Source organism: Herpailurus yagouaroundi, unplaced genomic scaffold (assembly GCF_014898765.1).
Source record: "Herpailurus yagouaroundi ecotype Mexico unplaced genomic scaffold, PumYag 210, whole genome shotgun sequence".
NCBI classification, from domain to species: domain Eukaryota; kingdom Metazoa; phylum Chordata; class Mammalia; order Carnivora; family Felidae; genus Herpailurus; species Herpailurus yagouaroundi.
The window spans coordinates 5,847,320-5,862,458 of record NW_024412441.1 but is presented as its reverse complement, the minus strand read 5'-3'; the positions used below and the strand labels follow the sequence as shown (position 1 = coordinate 5,862,458).

The window sequence follows — 15,139 nt, the reverse complement described above, 5'->3', positions numbered from 1 at the left end:
ACACATAGTAAATGCAAGGAGAAAGACTGGAAGAAAGAGGCAGACCATTCTATACTAATTAGTGACAAGTTTAATAAGCAACGAAACTTAATAGGAGGCTTGACTTGGGCAGCCACAGGACAGCGGTGATCTCTGCATGCACCTGACAGAATCTTGAGTTTATACAGAGGCCTTAAGGGAATTTCAGGCAAAAAACTGTCCCGATGGTTTCAATAGCACATTACTCTCCCAAGTCAATGTCCTTTAAGTGGCTCCCGGTACAGGAGCAGTGGGCAGAAGGTACATTTCGAAGGCAGGGGAAGAGGTAAGGAGCTTCTCTGCCTGGGGCCAGCCCACGGTCACATACTCTCCTGATCTCCAAAGCTCCCCACACTTAACTTTGTTAGGTGGCCCTGATTCTGTTTAAATAAAAGATATGCTGCACCTAGGGAACCTCAAGAGGAGTTAGGGTAGGCCATGAAAAGGCAGGTGCCTTCCACCTGTGGAACGCGGGACAAGGAACGCCGCAGGTCTCGCACAGCAGTCCCGGAAGACAACTTCCAGAGGGCGTGGCGTCCGTAGGAAGGGCGTGCGAGCACTGCAGGACCCCGCCTCCGGAAGGCGCCGCACTGGGCTTCCGGGGTCGCGCGGGTCCCTCTAGGCACTTCCGCTCCAGCCTCCAGTCGGCCTGCCGCGCGGGAAGCCACGCCTGTTTGTCGCGCCCTTCCGCCCAGTGTCTGCGGGCCACGACAGCAGCATGGCTGGTGCCGAGTTGCGGGCGGCGCTGGATGAGCGGCTCGGCGCCCTGGCCATCCGCACAGAGGTCGTGGAGCACCCGGAGGTGAAGGGCTCCTGCCGGAGGGGTGGGCTCCGCTGCGGGGTCTTGGGCGGGGCCGTGAAGACCAGATGCCCCAGCGGGAATGTGCCGCAGAAGCGACCGTTCTAGGACCTTTCCCGGGTTCCAGAGCACAGAAGGGACTCGACAGGCACATCAAAGGCCTCTCGGGACTAATGTTATCGTGGGAAAACTTGAGTTTTCTCTTGGAGCGACCTGGTCACATTCTGAAAACTAGTGCATCTTAAATTGGTCTGGAATATTGGATCAGTGTGTCCACTTCATGTGTATATAGTTAGCAGGCAATAAACTGTGTAGTGCCTACCATGTTTCAGGCATCCTGCATATAGCAGGACACCAAGCTTATAGAGTTTGGTATTAACATAGTATACTGATGTGAAGATTTGCAAACATTTCACAGAACCAGTGTAACTTGAGTGGTGCAGGGACATAGTTTTTATTCCAGGGCTGAATGACAGCTAATGATAACTAAATATGGTGACCTTTAAAGGGTAGACAAATACAGTGTCTTCAACCTTACACGTTTAACATCAAGACTTTTATCATTTTTTCTGACCTTCTCTCCTATATAGCATACGGAACTCTCCCCCTTCTTTACCTGTGCATATTGCCAGCTCTTCTGATGTTGTTAGTCCAGTCTCATTGTCTTCCCTGCTCTCCCACTCTCATTGTGGTTTTAGATTTGTAAAGTGGAGGTTGCCACATGGTCTGGATGTAATGGGATGCTAAGGAATAGGAATCTGGGCTGCTATAAACTTTCAGTACCAGAAACTTAAAAGAAAAAAATAATCACTTGAGGAATGTGAGGGCTTGGCTAGCACATTGAATAGAGAACTGGCCTAAGAGGTCCTCACAGTAGGGATTGAGGTAGCAAGGTGTGTTATTTGGTAACGGGCTGGAAATGGGTCTCTACCAGTGACAATATATGGCATTGAGTATTCCCCTAACCTTGCTGTTTTCACCCAGCAAGCAGAGTACATATAGCTGTGTATATGTGCAGTGTGTACATGCATTGTTTTAAAACTTTTCGTGTGATATTTTACAGGTGTTTACAGTTGAAGAAATGATGCCTCATATCCAGCATTTGAAAGGAGCACATAGTAAGAACTTATTCCTTAAAGACAAGAAGAAAAAAGGCTATTGGCTGGTGACAGTTCTTGATGATAGACAAGTTAATTTAAATGATCTTGCTAAGCAGTTAGGTGTTGGGAGTGGAAATCTTCGGTTTGCTGATGAAACAGCCATGCTAGAAAAACTAAAAGTTGGCCAAGGCTGTGCCACACCTTTGGCACTCTTCTGTGATGATGGAGATGTGAAATTTGTTCTGGATTCTGCTTTTCTGGAAGGTGGACATGAAAAGGTGTACTTTCATCCAATGACCAATGCTGCAACCATGGGATTGAGCCCTGAAGACTTTCTCACATTTGTGAAGAAGACAGGACATGATCCCATAATACTAAATTTTGATAAAAACTAATTGGACTGATATTTAGAATACACTTCTTTCTGAAAGTTGTTTTTCTTATTTTTTATTTATAGAAAGCATTAAAAGTGATAAGAATATTTAGCACCTTTGTTTGGTGACTAATTTTAGGAGGGACATTTCATCTAAAAGGAGCTGCTTTTTAAAATTATCTTTTAAGTAATATACACCCAATGTGGGGCTCAAACTCACAATCTTGAAATCCAGAGTCACATGCTCTACTGACTGAGCCAGCCAGATGCCCTCTAAAAGGAGCTGCTTTTGAAAAGAGGTATTGAGGGGATCCTGAGTGGTTCAGTCAGTTAAGCATATGATTCTTGATTTCATTTCAGGTCACGATCTCACAGTTCATGGGTTTGAGCCCCATATCATGTTCCGTGCTGAGAGCATAAGCCTGCTTGGGATTCTCTCTCCCCTCTCTGCCCCTACTCCTCCCCCCTCCCCACACCCCATAAATAAATAACTTAAAAAAAAAATGTATTGAGGTCGTTTTAGCTCAGATTTCACCTCCTATCTCTCCCATGACAACTACTCATTAAAGGAATGGCTTCCACAATTAAGAGTAGATTAACAACAAAATTAAGGTTAGTTTAACTAAGATCAACTATTTTACATCTTTAGGGTGTTTACTGTACTTGAAAAAAGCAACTTGCAAAAACAGCATATATGAAATTATACATATATTGTACATAGAGAAAAAATACAGGAATAGATTAAATTATTGATAGTGGTTATCTTTGGGGAATGAGGATTAAGGAAAGATCTGTTTAGTCTTTGAGAGGTTAGAAATGTAAACATACTTGGAACAAGTTTTTTCTGTCCTAAATTTTACTCATTTCCCCCTTCAATTGTGGAGAAACATACTTTTTCACTTGAAACAAAACATTAGTTGAAGGTCTGAGGTAGACTAAACTACACAAGTAGTCTAGAGATCTCGTCAAGAAAATTTTCACATTTTCCTCCAGTACAATCAAATGGGATAGTCGTGAGGTAATCATATTATCCTGTTTGGTCAGTCAAAAGTAATTTCCATCTGGTAGTGATAGTGTACTCTGTACCAATTTGTGTTACTTAAAGGCAAAATGAGAGTAAAAACTTGTCAGTTCTTGATATATATGATTAGAACTACAAGTTTACTTGTGGCAGAGTTTCTATAAAGAATGATTTTAAGAAATATTTTCCATAAATGATAATTTATTTTAAGGTGCCATGTTACTTTTTACCTACTGTTTACTACATCTCTAAGAGGAAATTTTAGGTTGATTTGCACATAAAATGAAGGCTTAATGAATAATAGAGGCAAAGACACTAAGGCAGTTAGTACCCTCCTCATCTTATAGTGACAACAGGCTCAGAAAGACTAACCTGCCCAAGAAAACACAGCTGGGAGCCTTCTCTAACATTTTGCCTCCCAAAGTCTTACATACGTGAAAATGAAATTGCTTCCTGCAATGTATTACTGTATTGACACCTATGTGAAGATTGACAGAACTGATAGATGCGATTCTCTTCCTAAACCTCCAATACTCATCCCTGAAAGATTTAGACAGAATCATCTAAACAAAGTTATGGGTTATGTCTGAAAAAAAGTTTTCCAGGGTAAAGGAAAAGGAAAGATCATACTTAGCTAAATTGTATCTTACGATTTTTAAATGATTATTAACCACTTGTTATAAAAATCACCTCTTTGTTTTATTTCTTTTTGTATCCATCAGTTTAAGTGAATGTTAAACCAACTTAATTTTTTTTAGGAGTAATAAAGTTAACTAAAAAGTAATGAAATGTTTTTAAAAAGACAAATCAACCATATGATGGTTTGTTACGAACTGGATTTCTGTGGCTGATAATAGGTATTGTCAATTAAAAATCACTGCCATTCAACTCCAAATCCCTTAGTAGCATTACTTTTAAAGGAAATGTTACAGCTTTTGTATTATTTGATTTGGTATTTAATAACAGTTTTAAGTACAATGGCAAACATTGAAAGAGAACCCTTAGAAATGAAAAAGACAATTTAAAATCAGGTTTTGTTAAAGGGTGCTGTTATAAGTGCAACTTTATCCATAAGCATTCCTTTTAAGGCATTTTCATTGTTGTCCCAATATCTCAACATGTACATCAAGGTTTATATCACAAAATGGGCTCCTTTTGTATTACTCATTCAAGGCTTAAAGAAAAAATACATCTCAGGACTAAGTGAAGCAGAAAAAAACACAAAAATTCACTTTTCTCATAAAAAGTCACTTAAAACACAAAGTCATTTAGCATACATTATTACTCCTCATTGTAATTCCAGATTTGGTACAGTATCTTTTTCACTTCCTGACATAAACTGTTAAGACAGTGCAGGCTCTAATACTTCATTTGTGAGGTGGCTGCAATTCTGTAATATGCACAGTGATTTTTTAATAGGCTCTTACCATGCCTTGCATGAAAGGTGCTACATACAAACCTGTTACATGAACTCTTTGGTAACCACCAGTTCAAAACGTGGACCAAACATTTCCACATGGCCAGATCTGAAGCACTTTATTGGAGCTCTTTGCCGAAGCTATTACCCTGTATATTAATTTTTCAGTTTCCTAAGGGGTTAGGTGTTGATTTAGAAGACAGCCAGATAAAAGCATGTCAGGCCCCCTTGAGTTTCTAGGTGGCCAAACATTTTGTTTGGTAGAAGCAGTTGAAGGGAAAAGAGTGACCTCCTAGTAAGTTTGCTTCTGAATCTTTTGGAGAAAGTAAAGTATTCATGAGGTTATTATCTAGTCCTTCCTTGAAATGGTATGAAAAAGGTTATGAATATAATTGAGAATATTCCTACTTTTGCGGTCTTAAGTATTTCCTTGGTTGTCTCTAACTGCACTTTCTCAGGGTCAGCACACTGAGTCTCAGTACTATATAGGTTGTCCCTAAGCATTTTCTGCATGAAGCAATAATGTGCTGCTTAAATCAACAGGTTCTCTATTTTAGGACATTAGTGTTCTGGAGAGGTCAAGCTGTGGTATGATTCATCTCACTGGGCAAACTCCTACTCATTAAATTCCAACTTTTAGTAACTGTCCTGGGATGTGTCCTAGTTGTGCAAATTAGATGCTAGTTAATATAAATCTAAGTTACCCACTTACTGTATTTAGCTAAAACATAACTTCTATATTTACTTTCAATTTATCCACCTAAAAATGAATTTACATTTTTTACATGCAAGTATCTCTAGACTGCCATGATGCCCATTATCAATTTGATACTTGAATCTAGGGAGTCACAATGGAGAGAGATGTTTCAAAGTCTAGAGATTAAGTTTTAAATATGTCTGTTGTGCAATATTTGTATTTTAGTAAGAATCCTTTGTATTTACATTTACATAGCACCTTTCATCCAAGAGTTTACAGCATTATTTGGTGGCAAAACCTAAGTTAATGGTGGCATTAGGATAAGTCCAAGTTCTCTAAATTCCTTTTTAATTTCTGGTCAACTATACATGCTGTCTTTCTTTTCATTAGTAAGTCTTTCTGAAAGTAGACTATGAACACAATACTGCTACTGGCCTACCAAAAACAGAGAGGGAAAGGGATAGAGAGTGGGAAAGAGAGAGAGAGGGAAGGAGAGAATGGGGTGGGGGGGAGAGAACATACACATTTCTCACAGTTACTAGGTTAGTGATGAAACACACAGTTCCTAAACCACACACTATGAATATGGAGTTGTTCCAAAAAGATTTTTTAGAGCTGGTAATGAGAGCCTAAGAAGCACACTGTTAAAATAAAAAAGTCACTATCTTTCTCATTTCAGACCTTTAAGATTATTCTGATATTTATGTTAAATAATGAATTTGCATTAATAAGTATCAATGCCTTTTTTGATTTCATAAGAAAATAAAACTGTGATATAAAATTGGAGCTACAAAAAAACTGATGTTTCCCTGGGTTAACTAAATCTACTTTTTTTGTGCTTCTTTCAAATGTTTAAGGTAACAAATGCATACAAATATTTCAAAAGTACCAATAACAGTTACCAACTTTAATGCAATATTATAAAGGACAAAAACAGAAAAGTTGTTATTAATATGTGATAACCTTAAAAATAAATGAGTTCCTGGCAAAATGCAGATCATAGTAAATTATTTACATTTTTTTGCCATAAGAAAACTTCTTAAGCAATAGTCAGCTCTCATGTTAAAAAAACAAACACACATATATAACCCAATACTAAAGAAGGGAAATGAATTAAAACACAACAGTTTTATCTTGGGAATGCAATTTGCTGGAAAACCACCTTACTAAAAAAGTTTCAGAAAAACACTCTCTTTAATTACCTTGGATTGTGAATGCTTAGTGTTGCTTAATGAGGAATATGGAAATATTAATATTACTGTAAATTTTTTATAACTCCTATTTTTCAGATTTATCTTATAAACTGAATTTCTTTTGCAGTGCATCAAAATAATTAGTTAAAAAAAAAAAAAAGAATACCAACACATGCAGTCTGCTAACCAAATAAGGCTCTGACATGCCAAAACAATGTTCTCTGTATCTTGATATATAGTACATTCCACAACATACAGCATTTTAGATTTACACAACTAAATATAAATGGCTAGATTCTGGCTAATACTTAGCAGAAGCATTAAGCAAACATGGATAAATTCATAAACAAATGACGAAAGAAGTAGATTGTTCTTGGAGTACTTCTTGAAACCTTAAAACACTTGGTCCTTAGAGAGAGAACATCCTTTATTCAGTAGATCTTAACAATACAATGTATAGTAAGTCCTAAAACCTTCTAAAAATTTTGGCAGTTGACTCCAGTAGTGCTCCTTGATTCAAGGAAGGAATGAAGGTTTTGTATTTCTTCCCTGCTCTAGTCACGAAGGATTGTTTAAAGTCTCCTTAAAGATTTTTAAAATGATTCCTATAGTTGGGTGTCTTGTTACTTCAGAAATAAAGGCTTCACACTGAGAAACTGAAGGACACTTTTCTCTCTGTATTTAGTTGGAAGGTAGAAAGAAGAAAGAAAATGTAAGAAATGCTTGAAGATAAGAGAGATATAAAATACAGAGCAGGCACTATATGAACAACATGCACCAGATAGGTCTTCTATAGAAATGAGAGAGTGACAGAAAGAGACAATTTTTCTTTGAGTGGCTCTTCACAGAAAAGGTACGTAATTTACTGTTTATTCTCAATTATCAAGAACATTGTGGGGGGTGGGGGGGGGAGGGGATTCCTATAAAAGAAAAAAAAAAAAACAACTTCAAATTAAAAAAGGAATTCCGAAAACATTTACTAGTAAAATTAAATTTAAATTAAGAAAAAAAAATAAAAATAATTTTTAAAGGTTTGTTTCCTGCACTGATAGGCAAAAGCTTACATCAATCAATAAATCTTCCTCAACTAGTAAGTAGGACAGAAAGTCATGAATTAAGCAAGCAATATTTACATCTGTTAATGCAATGTGCACTTGTTCTTGTACGTAACACGGTTAGTTTGTATAAATGAGACAGACTAATCTCATTTACATTGTAAGGAAGAAACTCACCACTTGGCCCACATGTCATGTAGTGGGTAATAGAATTAGGAGCTTTGTTGCTCCCTAGACCTGCTTTTTGAATTTCTGCTTTCTTGTACTTTGTCCACATCTGCAGGAGAAAAGCATTTCATGTTATTTAATCAAACGTTAAACATAATTTAATTCATGAAGATAAGAAACTAATGAGCTCTTGTTGAGTAGGGCAAGAAGAAAGAATCTAACTGGGAAATTTATTAATATTATAGACATCTTACTACATAAAGACTGATTGTTATAGTTTAAAAGCCAGAAATAATATACTTGTGTCCTCTTACTATGTTTATTCACTAAATAGTCACAAATAGTTTTAAAGTAAAAAATAATCTTGCATGCAGCCACAGAGACATCCACAATGAAGTATTTATTTACTGAGAAAACCAGGTCTTAAGGCAAATTTTATAGGCAAATAATATACCTACTTTCACTGTTACAGCTAAAGTTGTTTTGGTCAAAGGGAACCCAATACCTAACAATGTCAGTTTACAATGTCAGACAAATAATAAGGGTATAATTTCTAGAAACCCAGGCCAGGAATGTGAATGCCATGCAGTTTCATCTAAAATCAGGGTAGTGAATCTCCAAATAGTTTTCCAAATAACCCTTTATGAATCATAAGATATTTATGAGATGTCTTAGAGGAAGAAAGTACAGCTGCTCAACTGGGTCAGAGTTGCTTCATTTTTATCTTAAAAAAAAAATTAAAAAGTTACAATATTGGTGCTTCTTTGTAAGACTCATAGCAAGTAGTATGTTGATTTCTTACAGCATGGGAAATGCTGGCTGAATAATATTTCTAAGGTTCTTCCCATGCTAAAAATTTGATTCCAAGTGCTATGCTAGTGTTTTGAAAAAATTTTAGGCCTCCACAACTGGTGGTAGTCTCTAGAGGAAGTGTAGCCTGTATTCTCAAAATCCTCAAGACCTATGGACATGGTATGGACCTGTCTTACAGTACAATGTATATGTTCCTTTTGAAAACATGTTATAATATAAATTATAAACTATAGCCATTTGTTTGTATTGGAAATACTTCTTTCTGGTAAGTCTAATTTTGTAAAATAATCACAATTTTATGATACAACAATTTCTGTATTTTGCATAAATAAATTTAATATTTCAAATTTAAAGTGCATGGCCAGATATATAATATCTAAAGAGTTGAAATGGTGATGAAATAATTCTTGGCTCAAAGTGGAAAAGTAGTAACACTAATTATTCCATTTTAATCTATTTGGCTCCAATCTAATCTCACTTATATTTACCATTAAGTTTTATTATTAGGTTATTAATAGGTTATAAAAAAGAGATGCCAAAAACATTTTTAATGTTAGGACTGACTGTGAAACAACCAGCAATAAAACAGACGGATGTATTCATGGAAAAAGTATATTAGGTGATAGTAAAAAATATGAAAATTTTCTGATTGGAGAGGGCCTACTCCCCACAATGACCTTTTGTTTTTTTTTTTTAAATTTTTTTTTTTCAACGTTTATTTATTTTTTTGGGACAGAGAGAGACAGAGCATGAACGGGGGAAGGGCAGAGAGAGAGGGAGACACAGAATGGGAAACAGGCTCCAGGCTCTGAGCCATCAGCCCAGAGCCTGACGCGGGGCTCGAACTCACGGACCGCGAGATCGTGACCTGGCTGAAGTCGGACGCTTAACCGACTGCGCCACCCAGGTGCCCCCACAATGACCTTTTGTAAGTACAAGAGAATAGTTTAATTTACAAAGGATACAAATTTCATTATGCAAAGATTCTTTACAGATTCTATTTCCACGGCCCAATTAATAACCATAATAATTTAATATAACAACATGTATGAAATAGTAATCCCCCTCACCCCCATTTAGAAAGTTATATTTCAAAGCATTTCTTCCAGATGCCAGGCTGAGTTATTAGCAGTAATATTTAGGCTGAATCAAAATGTCAAAAACATTCCAGAGAAAGAGCTAAGGTATACTTCTCTCCAGAAGTAAGTGAATCAAGTACATGTTTTGTTTTGTTTTGTAAAATTCTGGGAGTTAGAGATTCAAGTTTAGCTTATTTTACTTTAAAAGTGTTTTGACCACAGCAAGATAATTTTAAAGTTTATTGACACTTAAGTCAGAATTATGAAATATTTTATCTTATATGGTTATTTTTTTTAGCTAAAAGTTTATTTTTAGTTCTAAAATTTGTTCCACTAAAAACACACTTGTTTATTTAAATAGTTACAAATTCTAACATTAATTTTATTTTAGCACAATGTACTCTTTTAAGAAATTATTTTAAGGACAGACACGTAATTTAATAGATTATTGAAGCAACAATCTTTACTACTTTGTAAACTTGCTATCCTTTTTGAACAGAAGTAAAAATGCAAATTTTCAACACACTATTATTTATTTCTTTTACCCTATAAAAAAAGAACTGGCAAAACTAATATATTAATTGATTCCAATTTAAAAAGTCATCTTGAAGGAAAGATGGTCCTTGAGCTCTTACACTTAACAGATGAAGGAAAGTGAAGAGAAGAAACACAATTAATACAAATGCTCCTAGTCACTGTGTAAGTAACAGGTAAATTTGATGGGGTTTTTAAAGAATTACACTCAATTTATGAGTAACAACAATGTTCTAAATCTGAACAAGTTTATAAATATGGGCAGTAGTTAACATTTGCTACAAAAGTGTTAAGGGAGTGACTATTTCTTTGAAAATAAAACAGGAGGACAGAAGACATAGTTAAATGGCAAAAGAAAATGACATCTTTTTACGTATTTTCCTTAATGCTGTACATGTGCAATGTGAAGTGCACATTTGGGGGGGAGAAGGAGTGAAAAGAACAGCGAGGGAAGAGGAGCAAAGAGGAGGGAAGGAGAAAATGAACGTTCCTTTTTGGGAGTAACAAAGTAAATATGACTTGGAAATGCCTTCTTGGTAATTATAGCATGCAACTATTTTAATATGCTTCCAAGGTATCAAAGTAACAATCTCTTATTGGGTGACAAGAAAAGAGAAAGAGGAGCATGTATTGTTAAGGATTTTAAAGTCATGCAAAAAATGTACAATGTAATTAATATTTCATGCAGGCTTTGGTGTGGTTACACATTCATATTTATATACATGCCGTCATGTACAAATGAACACTATGCCACAATTTAAAAATAAAAGTATAAGCCTAGCCAAATGGTACTTTTCAACAGCAGCTCTTCAAATCAGATTAGAGAAGCACAGTGCATATCAAGTAACATCAGTATTATATTGTGCAGTTTTGATCATACACAACCATATTCATACCAAACAGTCTGATTATCCTCAGAAACCAACAATGCAGATTCTGTGTCATCAGGATAGAGGCATGCAGTAGTGATAAGATTATCGCTATCTGCAGAAGACTGTGGGTTACTGTTACTAGGGTTCTGATTATCAGAAAACTGTTCATTATCTTTCTTTGCAGCTTTATCCAAAATGGCAGAAGCCTGGTCAGTTACTCTGGCGATTGGCCTGGGAGGTAACCCACTTATGTTACTAACTAGTTCTGTATTCAGAGATAAAAATGGCTGAGATGGATTAGCCATAGTAAATGACTCTACGCTATCTTTAGCTGATATTCCAAATGCATCATTAGACATATTAATAATGGCAAAGGTTTCGTTTAGAAAATGTGACTTTTCTGTTCTTGAGTTTCTAGCCTGGGCATATAGCGACTTGGGCTTATCTGGAGCTGAATTGTTTTGTGCATGAGAACCCACAGCATGGGTTGTACTGTGAGGTGCATGAGAGGACCACTGGAGTAAATGGTACTCACGAGATGCTGCAGTGATGTTGCTATCAGCAGTAGCTGGTGGAGAATCAACTGATATAGGTAGTCTACTGTCCTTGGTCAGAAAATCATGGATGCTTGTCCTTCGAGTAGTTCCTTCAGCAGTAGAGATCACACTGCTTGCACGAGGTAAAGTGGCATAAGGATTACTATCTTTTGATTGTCGTGACAGAGAAGTTTCTTTCACTAATTTTATCTTTCCTTGAGTGCCTAAGGTAGGTTTTCCTGGAGAGCTAATGAAGTAGGCATCTTCAGTCTTTCGAGGACTGGGTCTCATAAATTGTTCAGGCTTACTTGTCCGTCTATCATAGAAGTCTCCTGGGGTTTTTCCACTTACTGACCTGGCCAGACCACAGCTAACTGGTTTGTTTTTTCCCAAAAAGTCAGAAGAGACAGACAAACTTTTCATTACTTCATCTAAAAGATTCTCTTGACTTGAGGACTTTATCTGTTAAAAAAGATACCACAGCAGATTAGTGAATGCAGCCAAGCTTTTACTTTCCTGATATATTACACTGTGTGATATAAAATTGCTAGTATCTCTTTATAAACATGTCTTGATAGAAGCTCTATAGTTCAAAGAATTTTAACTTGTAGTGTCCATCTAAATGAATGTTACCATAGACAAAACTAACCTGTATTGAGGTAAGCTTGTTGCTTTCTTCCAAAAACTGTTGTAGAGTAACAACTTCACTTCCAGGAGAACCAGTTTTGATCTTGTGATGTGCTCGACTCTCTAACGTTTCAGGCATTTTGTGCTGGAGCATTGGACTTGATCTGGTCTGTCTTTTCAAGTATTGGATTGGACTGCTACCACTGCTGGACCAAGCTTCATGATCATGAAGCAGGCTAAATTCTCCACTGCTGTGGCTTTGTGGCCTGCTTTGGATATTAACTGCACCTGCTTTTGGAGTAAATGCTGTGTTAAGAGTTTGGTAACAGAAATGAGATTAAAACTATATAAGTAATCACATTTGTGGACTGGATTCTTATGAATAGCTAAACTGACTTTCAAATTTCATTTAGATATGCTTACTAAACTGTGTTCATCTTTCAACAGTCTAACACTATCTACCACAGTCTCTTTATTTTGTTAAATTGACAGACAGTAGTTCCACAAGGACAAATACTTGCTTTTACCACTACACCCAGAGCCAAACATATGACGCAGGCACTCATTACATTTGATGAGTAAGTGAATAAAAAAATAATACATTTTTTCATTTTTATTAAAAAAAAATTTTTTTTAATGCTTATTTATTTTTGAGACAGAGCGCGAGCAGAGGAGGGGCAGAGAGAGTCACAGAATCCAAAGCAGGCTGCAGCCTCCGGCCTGTCGGCACAAGCCCAACATGGAGCTCGAACCCACAAACTATGAAATCATGACCTGAGCTGAAGATGGATGCCCAACTGACCAAGCCACCCAGGTGCCCCAATAATACATTTTAAAAACTCAGTTCAAGTCACTGTAAAACACCTCACAAGTTAGAACAAAACAGGATGATATGATTTTTAAATTACATCAAAATGTTAAAACCAGAATAAAAATTCAGAGGTTAAAAATTCGAATTCCTTGCCTCTCTATGAAATCTTCATTCTTTACTTGAAGCTTCCTCATTCATCCTAAATGAATAACCTTAAATAAATTTTTTTTAATTGAAACAGCAGGCATATATAAAGGAAAATCAATGGAGATATGATATAGTTACTTAGCAAATTCCAGTAAAAATATAAAGTCAAATATGTTTTATTTTATTCTTTAATGTCTGAATCATCTGATTGTTCCTGCTTTACACTGTTGGTATGGTGGCTATGTAGTCTTAAAAAACTCAACTGAGGGGTACCTGGGTGACTCAGTTTAGCATCCAACTTTAGCTTGGGTCATGATCTTATGGTCTGTGGGTTCGAGTCCCACCTCTGGCTCTGTGCTAACTGCTCAGAGCCTGGAGCCTGCAGCAGATTCTGTCTCTCCCTCTATCTCTCCCCCTCCCCCACTCATGCCTGTGCTCACTCTCTCTCTCAAAAATAAAAAAAATTAAAAAAAAAAAAAGGCTCAACCGAGGTTAAGCAACTGTATAGAATGCAAATTACTAGTTCTGGAAAAAAAACTCCCTAATGTTTATGTTATTCCTTGGATTCTAAATGACAGCAAACTGTATAGATATAATATCAAGATGGACAACACAACTAATAATACAAAGTAAAGTGGGTCACGAAAGAATTTGGCTCAAGTTATGTAACATTTTACAAAAAAAAGATTTCCTTGAATTTTCAAATCAGGAAAGAAATACTTCAGTTTTCAGACTGTATTCTTCTACTACATATAAGAATATGATTATAAAAATGAAAAGATAATCCCTTCTTGAGATCAGATTTTTCAGACCACTACAACAGAGTCATAGCATTAACGATAAAATTACAACTGAGACAAAATGATTTTATAATACAAAAAGCAGGGGTGCCTAGGTGGCTCAGTTGGTTAAAAGCATCTGACTTTGGCTCAGGTCATGATCTCATGGATGGAGCCTACTTCTCCGTCTCTGCTTCTCCCCCTCTCCCACTCATGCTCTCTCTCTCTCAAAAATATAAATAAACATTAAAAAATTTATAATACAAAAAGCAACAGAACACATGCACTCATTATAATGGGACAATTCTGGACTGCAGAGAATACTTTAACCAACTTTTATAATCAATTAAACAATTCCAGAATCTGAGTAGGCAGTATACCTTTAAGGAAAAAAGTATTAGTCAAAGCCTCAGACATTTACATAAAACCTCACCCTGGAATGCATATTAAAAAATTAATTTAACAAATCTTGCATTCTTGGGGCGCCCGGGTGGCGCAGTCGGTTAAGCGTCCGACTTCAGCCAGGTCACAATCTCGCGGTCCGTGAGTTCGAGCCCTGCGTCAGGCTCTGGGCTGATGGCTCGGAGCCTGGAGCCTGTTTCCGATTCTGTGTCTCCCTCTCTCTCTGCCCCTCCCCCGTTCATGCTCTGTCTCTCTCTGCCCCAAAAAATAAATAAACGTTGAAAAAAAAAATTTTTTTTAAATAAAAAAAATTAAAAAAAAAATAAAAATTCTAAAAAATCTTGCATTCTTTATAGAAGCTATGTGCATCCATCTGGGTCTTGTTCTACACACACACATTTGTTTTCTTAAATTAAAAAAAAATTATTTCCCCCTATTTCATGAATAAATAAAGCTGAAAGTATTTCTAAAGCACCTTCTATAGAGTTCAATGTACATGCATCATGAGAAAATTAAGGACAACCATTTTCATGACGAAGACAAAACATAAGAAAAATAAGGGCCTACAGATATTTTTGAAGTTAAAGATGCCATAAAAACATTTTATCTGTGAAGATGAAAAATGGAAACCAAAATAACTGCTCCTGTTTTTACATTTATATACATGGTATACAATGTATCACAATGCTAAGTATAAA

The 15,139-nt window shown here is 36.4% G+C and overlaps 2 protein-coding genes and 1 long non-coding RNA gene across 3 annotated transcripts in view; 1 reads left to right on the top strand and 2 right to left on the bottom strand.

Annotated features, from left to right (window-relative positions):
- The first annotated feature begins 36 nt into the window (after nt 1–36).
- On the top strand, nt 37–2,402 carry LOC121016277 (prolyl-tRNA synthetase associated domain-containing protein 1). The gene is made up of 2 exons (XM_040453692.1): nt 37–820; nt 1,881–2,402. The coding sequence occupies exons 1-2, from the start codon at nt 737–739 to the stop codon at nt 2,310–2,312; spliced, it is 516 nt and encodes a 171-aa protein (XP_040309626.1). The 5' UTR covers nt 37–736; the 3' UTR covers nt 2,313–2,402.
- A 1,847-nt stretch (nt 2,403–4,249) lies between these two features.
- CCDC88A (coiled-coil domain containing 88A) overlaps nt 4,250–15,139 on the bottom strand; it is a 108,777-nt gene continuing 97,887 nt past the window's right edge. Inside the window, exons 28-31 of the mRNA XM_040453691.1 lie at nt 12,325–12,590; nt 11,675–12,137; nt 7,851–7,950; nt 4,250–7,293 (exon numbers count right to left, since the gene is read on the bottom strand). Coding sequence (XP_040309625.1) covers nt 7,886–7,950; nt 11,675–12,137; nt 12,325–12,590 — 794 coding nt within the window. The 3' untranslated portion in view covers nt 4,250–7,293; nt 7,851–7,885. The remainder of the gene's footprint in view (nt 7,294–7,850; nt 7,951–11,674; nt 12,138–12,324; nt 12,591–15,139) is intronic.
- On the bottom strand, nt 8,223–10,027 carry LOC121016278 (uncharacterized). Its single transcript, XR_005784205.1, has 2 exons — nt 9,578–10,027; nt 8,223–9,331 (listed from the first exon to the last, which is right to left on the bottom strand). It is a non-coding gene; the product is annotated as an uncharacterized LOC121016278 (long non-coding RNA).

Coding starts and splice junctions, on each gene's coding strand:
- LOC121016277 (XM_040453692.1), top strand. CDS start 737: ATGGCTGGTGCCGAGTTGCGGGCGGCGCTGGATGAGCGGCTCGGCGCC. Junction 821..1,880: donor AGGTCGTGGAGCACCCGGAG/GTGAAGGGCTCC, acceptor GATATTTTACAG/GTGTTTACAGTTGAAGAAAT.